This window comes from Leucoraja erinacea, chromosome 20, assembly GCF_028641065.1.
Source record: "Leucoraja erinacea ecotype New England chromosome 20, Leri_hhj_1, whole genome shotgun sequence".
Lineage (NCBI taxonomy): Eukaryota > Metazoa > Chordata > Chondrichthyes > Rajiformes > Rajidae > Leucoraja > Leucoraja erinaceus.
Genome location: NC_073396.1, coordinates 36,111,733 through 36,124,181, shown reverse-complemented (window position 1 = coordinate 36,124,181; position 12,449 = coordinate 36,111,733). Strand labels below are relative to the sequence as shown.

Here is a 12,449-nt window from a genome sequence, read left to right as displayed (position 1 = left end):
ATAACATTTAAAATACATTCATTCAGGTGCATGGATAGGAAGGTTTGAGAGGGATATGGCCCAAGCGCAGGCAAATAGGACTAGCTTGGATGGGGTATCTAGATTGGCATGGACAAGTGGGGCTGAAGGGCTCATTTCCATGTGAAAACTATGACTGAGATTGAAGAATGAAGCTTTCAATTTTGATCATAGATAGTTCGTCAAAAACAGTTTGATCACAAGTTGTACAAGTTTACAACTTCACTGAATTCCTTGAATAATGTGCAATTGTTCAAAGGAGCATTGTTAGGTAATGAAGCCCCACCAATACATCCATATAGCTCATCTCTCTCACATGCTAACCCAAGAACATAGCAATAAACTGTTGGGACTCTGTTTGCTTTACAGATCATGTCCCAGTAATATGTATATTGATTTCTCCAGCTTCAAGTAACCCGTGCTTTCCCTCCCCATCTTTCCCCCACCCTAGTTCTCTGTCTGTCACAAATCATTGTCCTCCTGATTAATTTTACTGTTTGCATACCTCATTGTCACATTCCCCTCAACCAACAATGAACCACTCTACATTTCCCTGATCAACGTCTGCTTTGATTTGTTGTTTTACACCTTACATTCTCTTTGCACCTACCCATATCTCAGGTTTCCCTCTCCTCCCACTCTGTCTGGTCTCGACCCAAAATGTCACCCACTCCTTCTCCCAAGAGATGGTGCCTGTCCCGCTGAGTTATGCCAGCATTGTGTCTATTGTCAGTGTAAACCAGCATCTGCAGTTCCTTCCTACTCCCTCATCTTCTCTTTCAGCCCCCCCTTTCCTGCCCAATCCCCGTTATCCTTAGTATTTTAAAAAACGTATTAGTCTGGCTTAAATATACTCCGTATTCTAAGCACTCAGCCCATGGAAAAACCAAAGTAGTAAAACAAACAATTTTTTAAAAGTTGACCCTTTATCTTTAAGACGTGGATAATTTATAAACTCTCCAGCCAATGGAAACAGCTCACCCAAGGTCCCTTTTATTTTTATCATAAACTAACAGCTATTGCAAACCTTCGACACAGTGTTACACGCAAAGAAACAATACCTTTTTGCCCTTTCCAAGTCATCATTGGCTTGTTCCAGTTCTCTGATGTACTTTTGCAGTTGATCTTTAACTGCTGTGGTTTCAGTGAGCCCATCTTGCAGAAAACTAATGCGTTTATAATTCTCCGAATGGTGTTCTTCTAGCTTTTCCTGAAATACAAAAATGAGGAGCCGGTTTAACAAGGACTGATGACTTGCTTCACCGTGTTAGTCTAATATGGGGTAAATAAAAGCAATTTCTCCTTGGCTCAAATTCTTTATGCATTTCTCCTTTGTCCAAATTAATCAAGTCTAGAATCAAGAACTAATATTACATATCAATGATCCTTCATTAGAATTACTCTAGTACCTCCAACATTTGTTTATTGTTTTCCAGCATTAGCAGGTCTTTGATCAGCCAATATGTACCATCTGCAATAGCTTACTGAGGTTCCTACCACCCAAAGCACCACACACCAACACCGAGCCATATTTTGTTTGTTGGAAAATAGGAGGAATAGAAAATTGAAAAACATATTCAAATTGCTCTTGTAATAGATGGCAATATCTGCCATTAAATGACATCTATTGGATTTAAATTTTTTTTAATGCATTTACCATTAGACAAATTCAACAAGAAACACCTGCAGCACTGGCCATTCACTTGCCATGGGAATCTGACCTCATTTTCAATTCTGAGGAATTAACTAAACTTTGAAAGGATGTAGTTAAAATGCTGGATGTGCTAAAATAACAAAAAGGGAGGTACGAGATGAACTAGATGCACTTGCAAGTATCCCAGATGGAATACATCCTAAGCTGCTGAAAGAAGAAAGCAGAGGCATTGGCTATAATGTAAATTCCATATGCATTTCTGCATGCATTAAAGATTCATGGATGAAGCCCTATATCATAAATTGCACTCGTTGCATCCTTCAATAAAAAATATGTCGGAATCAATCCAGCAACCACTGACTAGTCAGTTTAGCCCTTAATGGAAGTGGTTCTGCAAACAAAAGTCAACAACAGAAGTACAGGTGCACAACCTTTTATCCGAAAGCCTTGGGACCAGACACTTTTCGTAATTCAGAATTTTTCGGCTTTCGGAATGGAAGATTTTTAGCGTAGTGGTAGAGTGCTCGGCTCATATCCGCAAGGTCGCGAGTTTGCGCCTCGATCCCGGCAGTTACTCAATCGCGAGTTTGAGTCTTCAATGTAGTTTTTTTCTTGCAGAATAGGAGAGAATAGGGAGGGTTAGGCTGGGATCATTCTCTGCGAGATGATCTTAGTGCGAGAGACAAGTGTAGGAGAGGTGTACTGACTGTGTGGGCAGAACTTTGGAAGTGATTGCCCACCATTCTCAAAAGCCGCTGTGTCTCCCTGTCCCTCCAACTCCGGAGGAATCCGCTCCCCGATGGGCCGCTACGGCGACAAGTGGCAGTTCGCCCACAGCCAGAGCTGCGGCCCCTCATCCGCAACCCGGGTTCCTCTGGAGTTGGAGCGGGGCTGGGCTAGAGTTGTTGCTGGCTGTGAGTCTCTGGGATCTCCGTGCTTGCAGTGGGCCTGGGGGTGGGTGTCCCGATGAGGGGGCGCAGCTCGGGCTGTGGGCGAACTGCCACTTGTCGCTGTAGCGGCGCATCGGGGAGCGGCTTCTGGTGGTCCTGACGTCTCTCAGCTCCTGTCCAGGGGGATGGCCGGAGACGTCAGGACCAACAGGAACCCGCTCCCCGATGCGCCGCTACAGCGACAAGTGGCAGTTCGCCCACAACTCGAGCTGCGCCCCCTCATCCGCAACCCGGGTTCCTCTGGAGTTGGAGCGGGGCTGGGCTAGAGTTGCTGCTGGCTGTGAGTCTCTGGGATCTCCGTGCTTGCAGTCGGTGTCCCGTTGGTCCTGACGTCTCCGGTCACCCCCTAGAATGGAGCTGAGACTGGGAACTGTACCGCCCTTGCCCCCTCCCTCTGCAACTGCAAACAACTCCACAGTTCCCAGTCTCAGCTCCTGTATAGGGGGTGGCCGGAGACGTCACAGCCCGAGCTGCGCCCCCTCATCCGCAACCCCAAGACCAAGACGTACTTTGCACACCATCAGCTTCTGTCCCTACGGGGAGCGTGTTCCTCTGTAGTTGGAGCGGGGCTGGGCTGCTGCTGGCTGTGGGTCTCTGGGATCTCCGTGCTTGCAGTGGGCCTGGGGGCCGGTGTACCGTTGGTCCAGACGTCTCCGGTGACTGGCACTGGCTCCGACGTGAAGACAGTGCAAAGCCCCCGCGCCGGTGCAATGGGCGGGGAGCTGGAGAGGGGAGGGAAGGGGTCACACACGTGGCCGGGAAGCAGAGGCGTGTAGGTGGGGTGAAACTGAAGGGAGCGACAATCTGCTGCTGCCTGCCCGCTGAGTTAAAAAGTTCCCACGCAAGACTCACGATACACTGTGTATCGTGTCTACCATGGGAACATTTTTAACTCAGCGGGCAGGCAGCAGCAGATTGTCAATTATTAACCCTCCTGCGCAATATACCCTCACCTTCTCTTTTATGAATGGGGATTTAGTTCCCCTTTCTTCGAGGACCGACCGGAGGTTCCGCAGTCACCTCTGCGGGCCGCCCTCGGTGAACGTCTTCAAGGACCTTTTTTCAAGGACCGAAAAAATGTCCGCTATTCAGAGCTTTTCGTTATTTGGAACTTCGGATAAAAGGTTGTGCACCTGTAGTACATGAATCAATCGATCAGAGAAAACCAGCATGGATTTACTAATGGTAATTAGTCCCCAAATTGATTAATCTTTTTGAAGTAGTGAAAATGTGTTATTTCTTTGTTCTAAAATGGCATAATAGGCTTGTCACCAATATTCAAGCTGACGGAAGTTGTGCACCAGAGATAGACCATTTGCTAATTTAGTATGAAATAGTCGCAATTTATTTATTTATTCGATTGGAGGGGTCTCTCTCTATGCACATGGTCATTTTTGCACATATGCCCAGTGTGTGCCACATACAATATACTAATTTGCAGATAAAATTACGAGTCGTCCTTAAATACAGGAGAAATGCTGGAAGACTGGAGGATGGTAAATGTTGTGCCTCTATTCAAGACAGCATGCAGAGAAAGTTCTGGGAACTATATGCCAGTGAGCTTAACATCTATTGTTGGAAAGTTACTAGAGTATTCTGAGGGATAGGTTATACAGGCATTTGGATGGGCAAGGGTTGATAACGAATAGTCAGCATGGTTTTGTACGTGAGAGGTCATGTCTCACAAATCTGAGTTTTATTTGAAGATGTGACCAAAAAGGTCAGTGAGGCCAGAGCTATAGATGTTGTATACATGGATTTCAGTGAGGCATTCAACAAGGTTCCACATGGTAAGCTGCTCTGGAAGGTTAGATTGCATGGGATCCAAGGAGAGATAGCTGAATGGATAACAAATTGGCTTCATGGAAGGAAGCAGAGGGTGATGGTGGAAAGTTACTTCTTGGACTGGAGGCCTGCGAGTCGTGGTGTGCATCAGGGTTCGGTGCTGTGCCCGTTACTGTTTGTTGTCTCCATTAATGATTTGGATGAGCACATACAGGGCAAGATTAGCAAGTTTACTGAGGATACAAAAATGGGTGGGTTTGCAGATAATGAAGATGGTTGTGAAAAATTGCAGCAGGATCTTGATCAATTGGCCAGGTGGGCGGAGGAACGCTTGATGGAATTAAAAACAGAGAATTGAGGTGTTTCATTTTAGGACGTCTACACCGTGAATGGTAGCAGGGCTCTAAATTAACGGTTGCCCGGGTGCCACTGACCACTCAAAGCGCCGCCGGGCAACCTAAACACCGAGTCATTTTGCCCGGCTTGGCAACCAGATACTGGTTTGTACCGAAGATAGATATAAAAACTGGAGTAACTCCGCGGGTCAGGCAGCGTCTCTGGAGAAAAGGAACGCAACGTTTTGTGTCGGCGGTGACGGCTGTAATGCGTGGGAAAGATACTAGGTGCGGGGTGACGAAGGGATGCAGCGATTGACGGGCCCCGAACAGCGGCAGCAGCAGCTCCATCTCCTCGTCCTCCCTCCCCCCGCCCTGATAAGGGCCGCTGCTTGCAAACCCTCCAACGGTGCTTCAAAAAAAAAACCCTCCCACACACCAAGACTGGGAAGAGGGAGAGAGGAGACCTCGGCGTGCGGGTTTTTGTTTAAAGCGGTTATCACCGTTAGCGGGTTTGCAAGCAGCTGCTGCTAACAGGGAGGAGGAGGAGATGGAGCCGCTGTCGCGGCTGGTGTGCGGGGCCCGTCATTCACTCCCACACTTCTGAAGCAGCTGCACCATAGATCCTATAGCTATAGGATCTTTGAGCTGCACTGCTCGGCCCTGCACCTTGCTGTTGGCTGGCGGAGGAGGGAGGCGGTGGCGAGGAGTTCCCAATGGCCAAGGCAGCGGGGCGATGTTGTCTGAGGAGCGCTGCCTTTCCTTCCTCCACACCTTGGCCCCCCTCGCCCCCCTCTCTCTCTCTCTCTCTCTCTCGTACGCCCCCTCCACCCCCCCCCCCCCCATATCCTGGGACCTCCTCCTCTCCATCCTGCACTGATCCCCATTCTCGCCTCTATTCAGTCCTCACTGACATCCCCTGTGCACCCCTCCCCATCTCCCTCCCAATCTATTCATCCTGCGCTGATCACCCTATCCACCTTGCATTGATTCTCCTGCCATCCCCCCCCCCATCCATCCTACACTGGTTCCCCAATTCACCCTGTACTAATCCACGCATTCATCCCATACTGACATTTACCCTGCACCTTCCCCTCATTCATCCTGCAGTGATCACCCATCCATCCTGCACAGACCCTCCGATCCACACTGTACTGACTACCGATCCCCCCCCCCCCCCCCCCCAATTCATCCCGCGCTGATCTCCCCTCCCATCCATCCTGTACTGATCCTCCCATTCAAGAAGAATGGGGGGGGGGAAACAGTCTGAAGGGTCTCGACCCGAAACGTTGCCCATTTCCTTTGCTCCAGTTCCGATCCCTCTTCTCCATAGATGCTGCCTCGCCCGCTGAGTTTCTCCTACCCCCATCCATCCCGTACTGAACCCCCCCCCATTCAACACCACTGACATCCCCCGTGCTCTCCCATCACAATTTTACTTACTCCAACCAACACGTACTAATTCACCTGCCTCAATCCATCCATTCTGCACTGATTGCCTTCTAACCTCCCCCCCCCCCCCCCCCCTCACCATCTATTCATCCCGCACTTTCACACACACCCCCCTCTCTGACCCTATTATCTTCAGAGCGAACATTGACTATGTTTGATAACGGAATGCAATCAAATGTGTTTTAATTCCCAATGTTAATATTTGTTTTAATCTATAAAGATGGATTAATTATATTGCGAACACGTGAAACATTAAAACCGCAGTGTTCGATTGTCACTGCTACCATTGACACGTTATTACAGAATTCATTTTAACGGCAAATCAATGCTCTTAATATGACAAATGACAATGACAAACTCCTGTTTGTCAGCTATAAAAACCTGAATGCAACACAACTTCCTCAAACTCAACAGCGATAAGACAGAATTCCTCCACATAGGCTCCAAAGCCACACTCAGCAAAATCAATAACCCCACTCTCACCAACGACGGCACCACTGTCTCCCCGTCTCCCCATCTCCCCAGGCCCGCAACCTTGGCGTGATCTTTGATTCCACCCTCTCCCTTGAGCCTCACATCCGCCATGTCATTAAAACCTCCCTCTTTCATCTCCGCAACATCGCCAAACTCAGACCCTCTCTCACACCTCCCGCTGCTGAAAGACTCATCCATGCCTTCATCTCCTCCCGACTGGACTATTGCAACTCACTTCTCCTTGGCATCAGCTCCACCTACATCAACCCGACTCCAACTGGTCCAGAACGCAGCCGCCCGACTCATCACCCACACCAAATCCTGGCATCACATCACTCCAGTCCTCAAACAACTTCACTGGCTTCCCATCTCCCACCGGATCACCTACAAAATCCTTATCCTCATCTACAAAGCCCTCCACCATCTGGCCCCCCCATATCTCACTGACCTCCTCTCCCCCCCCCCCCACGGTCCCTCAGATCCACATCAGCCGGTCTCCTCTCCATCCACAAGTCCAACCTCCGCAGTTTTGGGGACAGAGCCTTCTCCAGGGCAGCTCCCAGGCTCTGGAATTCCCTCCCCCAACTGATCCGCAATTCCGTGTCCCTCGCCATCTTCCAGTCCTGCCTCAAGACCCATCTCTTCACCTCTGCCTATCCTTAGCCCCACGTCCCCCTCCCTTTTCATCTGTGCATTAATTGCCTCGTATTGTGTTTTGAATTGAATTCTGTCTTTACTTTGTGTACTAGTAAATCACATAACTCCGGTAGGCGGCGCGGCTCTGGCCAGCAGCGGCCTCTGCAGCCTGTCCGCGTTTTTATTATTTTTTGTCTGTGTTTTTATGTAGTTTTTGTTATTTTATGTTGGGGTGTGTGTGTGGGGGGGGGGGGGGTGGGGTGGGAGGGGGGGGGGGGAAAACTTTTGAATCTCTCCCTGCACTGGAGACCCGACCTTTTCTCGTCGGGTCTCAGGTGTCGTTGAGGCCGCAACGAGGAGCGGCCTCCAACGGGAAGAAGCCGGGGACTCTGGTGCCGACTCACCGTTGCCGTCGCGGAGCTGGCCGAGACCGGAGCGGGTGGAGCGGTGGAGGAGCGCTGCTGCTGCTGCTGCCGCTGCTGCTGCTGCTGCTGCTGCCGATGCTGCTGCTGCTGCTGATGCGGAGGCTGCTACTGCGGGTCTGCGGACGGCGGCACCGGGAGCCCGCGGATCCCTGGAGGGAGACCGCTTTTCGGGGCTCCTGCAACGGCGACTTCTCCCGCCCGTGTTGCGGGGTTGAAGAGCTCCTGGAGCGGGGCCTGACACCACTGCCCCGCGCGGCTGGAATGGCCGCGGAACTTTGCGAGCGCACACCGGGGTCTTTAACACCAAGACCCGGTGTGCGACCTCGCACCACCCGGCGTGGCTTCAATGGCCGCGGGACAATCGCCATCGCCAGCCGGGGGCTTTGACTTTGACATCGGGGGGGGGGGGGAAGAGTGCAGTGGAGAGATAAGTTTTTTTGGCCTTCCATCACAGCTATGTGATGGATGTTTATGTAAAATGTAATTATGTTGTGTCTGGGGTCTATTTGTGTGTAATGTATGGCTGCAGAAATGGCATTTCCTTTGGACCTCCAGGGGTCCAAATGACAACTAAATTGACTCTTGACTTGACTCTCATGTCTCTACTATTTATTTCATTCCCCTTACATGTTTTTCCTCTACCTGCTAAATTTTTGTACGGTGTCCTTGAGACTCTTGAAAGGTGCCCATAAATAAAATGTATTATTATTATTAATATGGAGTATCAGTACTGTAGTTATTTAATGAGCAACAGTCACAACTATACGTACGCATATATGTTACCATGGCCCGGGATGCATTGACACAGGTTGATCATATGCTGAATAATCCAAGCACATTTTTGTTTGGAAGTGGAAAGAACTACTAGAAATTGCATTAATTGCAATGTGTAAAGAGTTGAGATACCGTCTTATAATTTTGCTGCATGTCATTGTGGGATATATCATGTCTTGATTGGTGAATGTTTAGTTTGTGACTTTATTTGAAGCAGAAATAATATGTGAATGCCTCATTGAGCATAATTCGGACTGGTAACTACGCACTTCGTCCGCGCACATAATCGCACGCTTCATGCAAGCAGTCTTAAATGACCACCTAAACTGTCATTTGGCGACCTAAAAAGCTGCCCCGGTGGCAACAGGGGGAAAAAAGTTAAGCGAGAGCCCTGGGTAGGCCTCTGGGAAGTGTTGTAGAGCAGAGGGGTCTAGGTGTGTAGGTGCATGGTTCCTTGAAGGTCGAGTCGCATGTAGATAAGGTGGTTAAAAAGGCTTTTGGCACATTGGCCTTGATCAGTATTGAGTACAGAAGTTGGGAGGTCATGTTGTAGTTAGAGTATTGTGTTCAGTTCTGGGAACCATGTTATAGGAAGATATTGTCAAGCTTGAAAGGGTTCAGAGAAGATTTACGAGGATGTTGCCAGGATTAGAGTGTCTGAGCTAAAGGGAGAGGTTCAGTTGACTGGGTCTCTAAGCCTTGGTGCGCAGGAGGATGAGGGGTGACCTTATAGAGGTGTATAAAATCATGGGAGGAATAGATCGGGTAGATGCACAGAGTCTCTTGCCCATAGTGGGGGAATTGAGGACCACAGGACATGGGCTTAAGGTGAAGGGGAAACGATTTAATAGGAATCCGAGGGGTAACTTTTTCACACAAAGAGCGGTGGGTGTATCGAACGAGCTGCCAGAGGAGGTAGTTGAGGCTGGGACTACCCCAATATTTAAGAAACATTTGGACAGGTACATGGACAGGACAAGTTTGGAGAGATATGGACCAAACACAGCAGGTGAGACTAGTGTAGCTGGAACATGTTGGCCGGTGTGGACAAGTCGGGCCGAAGGGCCTGTTTCCACACTGTTTCACTCTGACTATAACAGAGCTTTGAGGCATGATGAACAATGGGAACAGATGGACAGATTGCAAAGGGCAGGTTCGTGAAATAGAACAATTTCGAAAAATGCGAGTACTGCATTTTGGTAGGTAGAAAGAAAATAGGATACAAGGACGTATCTGAAGGAATGCTTGAGAGATTTGTTCACTTCTCCACAATTTATTGCCGTCTCTTGCAGAGCAGTTGCCACACAAGCCGTGCTGCACTTAAGATGTTTTCCACTGTACTTCCATAGAATTTAGTGAGAATCATTTGAGACATGCTGAATTTCCTTTGTTTTTTTGAGGAAGTAAAGGCTTTGGTATGCTTTCTTTGCTGTGGCAGCAATGTGATTGTACCACAATAAACTGTTGGTGATATTTATGCTGAAGAACTTGAAACTCGCAACCATCTCAACTTTAGCACCATTGATACAGGTTGGGGCAAGTATTCCACCCCAATTTCTGAAATCAATGACACAATTCCTGTCTTTTGCTGACACTAAGGGAGTTGTCTTGACACCACCCTACTAAGGTTAATCCACTTCCTGTATTCCATCTCATTATTCCAGATCTGACCTACTATGGTTGTGTCATTAGCAAAAGGAGTTAGATCACAATTTGGCAGCAAGTCAAGTGTACAAGTGTATTATAATGGGCTGGGAATTCATTCTTGCAGGGTGCCAGTGTTGAGAATTGTCACAAAGAATGTATTGTCGCCAATCCTTACTGATTGCATTGCATTGGTCAGGAAGTCAATTATCCCGTTATCGAAGGGAGCGTCGTGCCCTAGGTCCAAGAGTTCAGTTGGGATAATGATGTTGAAGGCGGAGCTCTAGTCAAGGAATAGGGGTTTGACATGGGTCTCCTTGTTGAGTGTAGGGCCAGGAAAATGGCACCTGCTGTGGACCTGTTACACTTATTGGTAAATTGCAAAGGATCAAGTTCATCTGGGGGTTGGAGTTGATGTACGCCATTACCAATACCTTGAAGCATTTCACGATGAAGGAGGTTGGAGCCACTGTGTGGTACTCCACAAGTTAACCTTGCTTTCTCTGGCATGGGATTGATAGTAGTGGAATGGAACAGGGAGAGTGAAAGATTTCTTGAAAACCTGCTGCCAACTAGTCCGCCCAGTTTCCAAGCACAAGACAGGGGACCTCCCAGGTCAGGTGCTTTGTGGGCATTTGCTCTCAGGAGAGTTGATCTGACATTTGTCACATTACTTTAGTTGGTAACAACTCCCATCATTTGTGCCGACACACAAGGGCCACATCTAATGTTTTTCTCATCTCGGTCCTAAAAGACTTCCCCCTTATTCTTAAACTGTGACCCCTTATTCTGGACTTCACCAACATCGAGAACAATCTTCCTGCATCTAGCCTGTCCAACCCCTTAAGAATTTTGTAAGTTTCTATAAGATCCCCCCTCAATCTTCTAAATTCTAGCGAGTACAAGCCGAGTCTATCCAGTCTTTCTTCATATGAAAGTCCTGCCATTCCAGGAAACAGTCTGGTGAACCTTCTCTGCATTCTCTCCATGGCAAGAATGTTTTTCCTCAGATTAGGAGACCAAAACTGTACACAATACACCAGGTGCGGTCTCACCAAGGCCCTGTACAACTGCAGTAGAACCTCCCTGCTCCTATACTCAAATCCTTTTGCTATGAATGCTACCATACCATGCACTTTCTTCACTGCCTGCTGCACCTGCATGCCTACTTTCAATGACTCAATGATTGGTGTACCATGACACCCAGGACTTGTTGCATTTCCCCTTTTCCTAATCGGCCACCATTCAGATAATAGTCCACTTTCCTGTTCTTGCCACCAAAGTGGATAACCTCACATTTATCCACATTATACTGCATCTGCCATGCATCTGCCCACTCATCCAACCTATTCAAGTCACCTTGCAGCCTCCTAGCATCCTCCTCACAGCTAACACTGCCCCCCAGCTTTGTGTCATCCACAAACTTGGAGATGTTGCATTCAATTCCCTCGTCTAAATCAATAATATATTGTAAATAGCTGGGGTCCCAGTACTGAACCTTGCGGTACCCCACTAGTCACTGCCTGCCATTGTGAAAAGGACCCGTTTACTCCTACTCTTTGCGTCCTGTCTGCCAGCCAGTTCTCTATCCACATCAATACCGAACCCCCAATTCCGTGTGCTTCAAGTTTGCATACTAATCTCTTATGTGGGACCATGTGGAAAGCCTTCTGAAAGTCCAGATACAACACATCCACTGGCTCTCCCTTATCCACTCTACTAGTTACACCCTCGAAAAATTCTATAAGATTCGTCAGACATGATTTACCTTTCATAAATCCATGCTGACTTTGTCCAATGATTTCACCACTCTCCAAATGTGCTGCTATCCCATCTTTAATAACAGACTCCAGCATTTTCCCCACTACCGATGTTAGACTTACTGGTCCGTAATTCCCCGTTTTATCTCTCCCTCCCTTTTTAAAAAGTGGTGTTACATTAGCTACCCTCCAATCCTCAGCAACTCCAGAATCTATCGAGTTTTGAAAAATTATCACTAATGCATCCACTATTTCTGGGGCTACTTCCTTAAGTATTCTGGGATGCAGCCTATCTGGACCTGGTGATTTATCGGCCTTTAATCCATTTAATTTACCTAACACCACTTCCCGATTAACCTGGATTTCACTCAGTTCCTCCATCTCATTTGACCCCTGGTCCACTGCTATTTCTGGCAGATTATTTATGACAGAACCAAAGTAGTTATTCAATTGGTCTGCCATGTCCTTGTTCCCCTTGATCAATTCACCTGTTTCTGACTGCAAGGGACCTACATTTGTTTTAACTAATCTTTTTCGCTTCA

At 47.9% G+C, this 12,449-nt stretch overlaps 1 protein-coding gene across 3 annotated transcripts in view; it reads right to left on the bottom strand.

The window, feature by feature from the left end:
• The window catches only part of nde1 (nudE neurodevelopment protein 1), a 52,605-nt gene that overhangs the window by 23,658 nt on the left and 16,498 nt on the right, over positions 1 to 12,449 (bottom strand). For all 3 annotated transcript variants that reach the window (XM_055651872.1, XM_055651873.1, XM_055651871.1), the window contains exon 4: positions 1,080 to 1,228. In XM_055651872.1, coding sequence (XP_055507847.1) covers positions 1,080 to 1,228 — 149 coding nt within the window. The remainder of the gene's footprint in view (positions 1 to 1,079; positions 1,229 to 12,449) is intronic.